The sequence below is a fragment of the Watersipora subatra genome, chromosome 6 (assembly GCF_963576615.1).
Source record: "Watersipora subatra chromosome 6, tzWatSuba1.1, whole genome shotgun sequence".
Classification (NCBI taxonomy): domain Eukaryota; kingdom Metazoa; phylum Bryozoa; class Gymnolaemata; order Cheilostomatida; family Watersiporidae; genus Watersipora; species Watersipora subatra.
The window spans coordinates 49,916,060-49,923,253 of NC_088713.1; the positions used below are offsets into that span (position 1 = coordinate 49,916,060).

At 34.6% G+C, this 7,194-nt stretch overlaps 1 protein-coding gene across 1 annotated transcript; it reads left to right on the forward strand.

Moving 5' to 3' along the window:
• The first annotated feature begins 2,206 nt into the window (after positions 1-2,206).
• LOC137398991 (uncharacterized) lies at positions 2,207-6,770 on the forward strand. The gene is made up of 7 exons (XM_068085160.1): positions 2,207-2,267; positions 2,506-2,613; positions 2,878-2,954; positions 3,077-3,221; positions 3,512-3,616; positions 3,793-3,838; positions 5,828-6,770. The coding sequence occupies exons 5-7, from the start codon at positions 3,566-3,568 to the stop codon at positions 6,295-6,297; spliced, it is 567 nt and encodes a 188-aa protein (XP_067941261.1). The 5' UTR covers positions 2,207-2,267; positions 2,506-2,613; positions 2,878-2,954; positions 3,077-3,221; positions 3,512-3,565; the 3' UTR covers positions 6,298-6,770.
• Positions 6,771-7,194: the final 424 nt, after the last annotated feature.

Sequence of the window (7,194 nt, forward strand, 5' to 3'; positions counted from 1 at the left end):
GATTTCACTACACAAGTACTAGCTACTCGGTATATATAAATTAATAAATCTATTTTTAAATCGAATTTTTACCCGCGATTGGTAGTATATACGTAAAAGAGGCCCGAATTTTATGAAGGTCAGTTGGTGTTTAGACACGATACGATAAAATACAGACATTTTACCCGCAAAAGTTATCCAATTTATTAAATTGGATTATCCGAAGAGTAATTAGATGCGACCCGGTATCTGTTTTAAGAACACAGAACCGAACTAAAATATAACAGGGCCGTTGTCCGGACTACATGATTAGACTCAGTGGCCAACATAATCAATATCAACAGGTAGTAACGGACCGGGTATAACTTTAAAGGCAGCTGCCCGCAATCCGTTACAATATATGGAGTTGTTGCTACCGCAAGAAGCCATGTTTTAACGACCGTGCGCAGGCGCTTTAGTTCTATTTCCTGTCTCGAGTTTGGCAATAGTTAACTCGAGACGAGACCGATACGAGACGAGACAGGTCGATACTCGAGACGTCTCGTGTCTCGTTCCACCTCTAATGTAGTGAGTTCTAATATTGTACAATGCTAGAGTTTTGCCCAATTTCCTCCCGTGACTCAAGGCAGACGGACAGACATGACTAGTATTATAGTCAAGATTAGTGTCCTGGCAGCCACGTATGCTGTGAGAGATTGTCATGTGGTTACACTGAAGATTATTGTCATACATGCATATGGTTACATGTATACTTGCCTGAGAAGAAACAGTCAACTAAATATATGATTGACTACTACCTTGAGGTGGGAGGATTGGGAGGGTTTTTTTGGGGTAAGGGCATCAATTATTTGGTATCCAGTTACAGACAAAACAACAAATATTACCCACAATGCTGTTTAGATAATTAAATTTATGTAGTTGTGGTAACATAGAGAGCAGATATATGCTAGGTTGTTACATAATACACACATACTTCCCTTCTGATATTATCTAACAAGAGGAAATACCTCTAAAGCTACCATATTTGCTCCAACTTGCTCAGTTTCTCCATAAGACAGCCTTTCTCTCTAATATCAGATGCTGGAGTGTAATTGATTAAGGTATTGTCACCATATTGCTGCAGTCTGTGAAGTATTGAGTTTATCATCATCAAGTACCATCACAATTCCTTTAACACCTTGCTAGGCAAGTTTATTTTCAGAGTTTCCTTTCATGTGGGCAAAATAATTTTAAATGACTATTCGTTACGTTTCACTAATTTAGGCTGACCCTAATTTGGCCTTTGATTCTCATGAACTATACAGAAAAGGGATCGGTCGAAAATGCACTACCAAATACTAATACTAGTACTGATGAGTTTGATACTAATGATTATCAGATGCTTAGCTAATCCGAGCAGATCATTTATCTATAAAATTTGTGGATTTTTAGCCCACATTAACTCCATCTTTATGAGCAAGGTTGTGGAATGCACTTTTGCAATTACGAGAATCTCATTGAACAGTCAAATTTCAGTTTAGTCATTTCTAATTATTGCACTGATTTGGTAGCTCACTTTAAATTTGTTGTGATTCTTTGACCTTCACTCGTCCCTACCAACTCTGACCATGAGTGAATGTTTGGGTCAGATATAAAAAAGATATTGATTTGTGAGTTTCTAGACCGCAGTTCCTAACTCGGTTTGAAAACTGTGTAGCTGTGTTGGCGATTATATGTAGTCAGTAGTACCATTGACGTAAGAAAATAGTTTTGTATAGTTTTTAAAAGAAACCTTTGACATCAGTGTTAAACGTCCTGCTCTAGCGGGCAATATTTGTTTATTTTTTGCATTTTTAATGCGAGCGGCATCGTGGGCCAGCATCGTGCTGCACGCTTGCAGTCAAAACTCTTCTTCTTGTAAATTAAGAATGATTACTGGCATTAAAGAATGGTTACTGGTGTTTTGCTGGTGCTGGAAATGACTAGATTTATTCTAGATACTAGAAATATAAGGTATACATATAAAAGAGTGATAAAAACATAATACATTGAAAAAATACCAAAAAGGTTTACTGTTCTTAATAAAATGTTACGCTGCTAAAAATAGATCCTAGACAGATGTTTTATAAGCAACTATGTTCTTGATGACAGTTTGTGTGGCAACAGTGTCTTCTAGTGCAGTCTGTTAAATTTCTAATTGTAATTTTCCTTCGAAATATTGGATCAAGTTTTAGATTTTATTTTAATTATTTTAGGTGGTAGATGTTGGCATAGAACTGGCGATTTCCAAGTCGAAATCAACAATCAAGGTATGTCTTTCTGAGGTTGTGATCTAAAGTTGATGTGACGTGATGCTGTCAAAGTATCTCTATTTCATTTAATCAGCGGTAAAAGTTCATCATGGGATTAATTTTATCATAATTTTTGCTACATCAACAAAATATATATTTTATAAACTTATTATGCAACGCTTAACGGAGCAGAAAAGATTTTGCCATATTGTATTATTCGTTAACTTTTTTATCTTTATCAAATGTTTATTTTCAGTTTCATGCTCTACTGATCCATGATAGTCTCACTAACGCATTAGACCAGCCTGCTGACATTATTATAGTACCAAGACATGATTCTGAGCGAAGTCATTACTCCCTAATGGTTAGTATTCTTATGCTGCACTTTTATACTAAAAGACTATGTCAAGATATTAATTTTGAGAACAATTAGTGTTGCATGGCTGTGCATAGTTATTATAATTGTTTTAAAAATTTAAAACAGCACATCTTTTATATAGCATGTAACTTGAATAAGGTAACTGTTTTGTAGACACGGAAATACTTGCTCTGCGTGTATCTATAACATGCAACTTGCATTAGCTTGCATAGCTTTATATACAAGTTGTATACGGTACTCTGTTTGCAGCTGGTAGATAGGAAACTTTGAAAAATTCATTCAATGGACTCTCTTTCTTACAAAGGACAACAGACCATTGAAAAAAGGTGAGCATGAAATTCTTCACTAGGTTTGTCAGTAAATCTTACAAAAAGCAACAGTTATTGCCTTTGCATTCTAGCATAAATGGTTTAATCCAAAAGCTCACTGTTAGCAACAATATTTACAGGAAGCTTGTTTCTGTTGATGAGAGGTTTGCTGATTATGCTGTGACAGATAGTGACAACATGCTGTGACGGCTATGCAACAGAAAGATTGTGTAAGCTGTGGACTGTATGTTACCAAGGTGAAGCTGTGGACTGTATGTTATCAAGGTGAGTGACACTCTCATTCGTAGAGGTCTCAATACTTCAACAATTATTAGTAGGAAACGTCTGGTTGGATTATTTATCTACACATTAACTATTACTAAGGAACCTAGTCCTATTCTGTCAATTTTCACTGTTAACCACAATTTTTTTTCACCAAAATTAGTGTGATTCCTTGTAGGGGGTTATGCAATAATCTTGAACTTTCTAGATATTCGGCACATTTTTGTTGTTGTAAACTTACTAAAGAATAATTCTAAGAATCTCCATTTTTATAATGTTATTAATATTTTCAGCATGCGCAACGATATGTTGAATCGTTTGAGCTAGAAAATAGAAAAGATGGTGATATGTCTTTAAATCCTTCCACATACCGTAAAGAATTATTGGCAAGTATAAAGGTATGTGAAACAATAACTATTCCCAGCAGATTTAGCACATCTGTATATCTTGTATGTAAATAGATGTTAAGATACTTCCTCACTTATTTGGTTTAATTTTCTCAACCTGAACTAACAACTTTTTAACATTTTTGCATTGAATTTCGTTTTTAACCAGTTGTCTTTATTTATGTTAGGAAGATGGTCGAGCATTGGCGGATATCAAGCTCTCTATTGAAGCAGGTAGGTTGAAGATGTAAGTCACATTCAGGCTAACAAGTTTTATATTTGTATCATAATAATACATAAAAATTATTTTACTGTGTTCACCAATCTAGAGCATGAGAATACTATTCTGATATCTTTAAATAGTATAGTGTTGGTATCTATGGACATTACCTGCTTTATATATATCTAATGCATGTTCTTAACCCTTTGGCTACGGCGCGCTTACGGCCGGGAAAATACCACCGTACGGAGGCAATTACTAGGGCGATTTGAGCCTTCGGCATGACTGCATAAAAACTGCAGTAACTTACATCACTATTCTGATAGTTACATAAATTAATATGCATAGGAAAGCTGAGAAATTTCTCTACAAGCTGATATTTTTCTATGCAGATAGCTTGCAAATGCTTTCCAGCAAAAGTCTCAATTTGTTGAAGCTATTAATTTTTTTTATACACCATTTTCAATTGTATTTTCCTAATTGATAAAGGTAATTGGCAATGTTGTATAAATAATACATGCACGGATTCATAGGTTCTCAACAATTTGCAAAAAAAATTGGTCGTCAAAGAGCATTGAAAGTGGAGTTATGAGCTCCGATGCATTGCGGGAGCACCACTCAAAATTCTCAGTGTGTGACCCAAAAGACCAGCGAAAAATGGAGGCCTGACAATGTCGCCTAAACTTCGCTATAACGTACATGCAAATTGGAATAGAGCTATAAATGAATATGCATTTGAAAGCTTAGAAATTTCTCAACAGGCAGCCATTTATTCCCTGTAGATCGTCCCTGCAAAGTTATTCGTCTGTGAATATTTCTATCAACATTGTGATGTGTCAATGTTGCCACCTTTCTATCATAAAACATCGATAACAAATACATTTTTGGAAGCAATAACTCTGTGAAAATGGTTTATGATAAGCATCTGCACGGTGTCATATGTTTGCAAGAGTTTGCAAAGAAACTGGTTGTCCAAGTCATCCTTTCCAAGCCAGCAAGCTTTCATCTATAGATATGAATTTACCAGGCAGTGAAACAGAATATAACCGGTCGCATATCATGGCAAAAAGATCTTCTAACTTGAAAAATCTATTGCTAGCAGGCTGTTCAAAATTGTCAGCAAAATGCACAGTAGAAAGTAAACTTGCTTCTATTTTTCTTTCTATTTTTAATTTTATTAAAAATCAGCGTAGATAATAAAGGATTGTGGACCAGTAAGACAACAGAGTAGGCTTTTTAAAAATACTTATATGCAAAACTAAATAAATAACTCGCCAAATATCTTTACCATCAACAGGCTCCGAAGCATCGCAATGTTTTTGGAGGCCATGTTTATTCGTTTCGTTAAATATAACATTTATAATGGCCGATGTTATAAAAAGCTTTAAATATTAAAAATACTTACCTGTTTAAAAATTCGAACTTACTCCTGCCAAGCTGTCAGCAAAATGTAATTTTTTTGTTTTAAGTCAGCTCCTCTTTGAAATCCGTAAATACTCCCGGTTTCATCGCCGGCCGTTTCACTCTCACTTTTGCAATCCAATTCACCCTGTTGATCTTATTTTTCACTTTCATCGTCTACCCCACATTATTCCAACCTGGTATCCTTTTCTTCATTTCCAAACCAGTCGATGTCTTTCTCTAAACAAACTTTTTTAGCAGAGCTTGAACAACCGCGTGTGTTCATGATGAATAGATTTCCATAAAAGAACACATCTTTGCAAAGTGTATTGCTTGCACATGCGTATTAGGTATTATTTATAACCTCAAAACAGTATTACAAAGCCGACGGAAATTGATCAAATTACTCATTTTAATGCTGTTTTTTTAATAAATAATATATTTTAAAAAAGGTCTATCGAAGGCCGAATTATTTCGAGATCCGTACGCTGAGACAATGCTCGTATTCCGGGCTTTTATGGATTTTGGAAGCAAAGGGTTAACTAGATCAAAACTTTGTGGAGTAGTCTGTAATGTTTTCTATTTATTTATTTGTGTAATAGCCAAGGAAGAATCCACCAGAGTTGGAGCAGTGAAGTGTTTCACGACAACAGAAGATCATGAAGCTACCAACTGGAATGGCAAGGAGCTTACAGAAAACCCTGTGGAATTTCCTGCTGTCTCACTAGATGCTCAGCTTATGTATTATAAAATCAAGTACCTGAAGCGCTATAAAACACACCATACTAGTTATGGTGTATTTAATGTAGTTCCAGCCGAAGATTACGAACATTGTCGACAGGAGCATATATCTGGAACATATTATGGTATTCAGATGGTAAATGAGACCATTTTATATTATCTTAAAGAGAGTAGCTCTGACTATCCGGTCATTAGTCGGCAACTTATTAGACTGAGTCCAGCTGTACTAGAAGCTTACGAGTCATGGTGTAAGAAGTTGACTCCAAAAGATGACAATAGTAGGCCATCTCCAGCATATTATGGTATGGAAAAATCCATTACGCATAGCTAAACATATGCTTTCCTGTTATGCTTTCCAATGTACACATGTATGCGGATAACTGGCATATCTTCAATATGTTTTAAAACAAAATTTTATTGTTTGTTCACACTGGACTATTATAGTGTATTACCTTTTATTTGATGCCCTGATCCAGTAGTAACTACTGTTTTATTAACTTTTATGTTGCATACATTTATATAGTTTAGCCATCCTGTATTTCTAGTCAGTTTGTTTGCATTAGTGGAATATGCATCAAGGCAGTGTGTACTCAGCTGTACTCAGTGTATACTTTTTCTTTACACAATTTTGCAACTTGGTGTATTCAACTTTTTCAATGGTTTTTCTATTTGGTACATATTATATTTCGTTGAGAAATGCTATGTAAATCTAAATAGTATATAACTTTTACATACAACATACAATGATAATACCTTCTCATAACTCTAAGCTTTAGTTTGTATAATGTCATAAAACTTTTATGTAGCCAGTCTAATACTTGCTCTTCAAGTCCATGAAGTTGAAATAAGATAACTGTTTTGTAGCCAGGCTAATAATTGCTGAAAAGTTAGGTTTTAACATGTATTTAATAGAAATATAACTGTTTTGTAGCTGGGCTAATATTTGCTGAAAAGTTAGGTTTTAACATGTATTTAATAGAAATATAACTGTTTTGTAGCTAGGCTAATATTTGCTGAAAAGTCAGGTTCTAACATGTATTTAATAAAAATATAACTGTTTTGTAGCTAGGCTAATATTTGCTGAAAAGTCAGGTTCTAACGTGTATTAAATAGAAATATAACTGTTTTGTAGCTAGGCTAATAATTGCTGAAAAGTCAGGTTCTAACATGTATTTAATAGAAATATAACTGTTTTGTAGCTAGGCTAATATTTGCTGAAAAGTCAGGT

Excerpts from the sequence above, each read along its gene's own strand:
- LOC137398991 (XM_068085160.1), top strand. The coding sequence starts at position 3,566 with ATGTCTTTAAATCCTTCCACATACCGTAAAGAATTATTGGCAAGTATA. Across the intron at positions 3,617-3,792 it reads AATTATTGGCAAGTATAAAG|GAAGATGGTCGAGCATTGGC; the intron begins GTATGTGAAACA and ends TATTTATGTTAG. Across the intron at positions 3,839-5,827 it reads CAAGCTCTCTATTGAAGCAG|CCAAGGAAGAATCCACCAGA; the intron begins GTAGGTTGAAGA and ends TTTGTGTAATAG.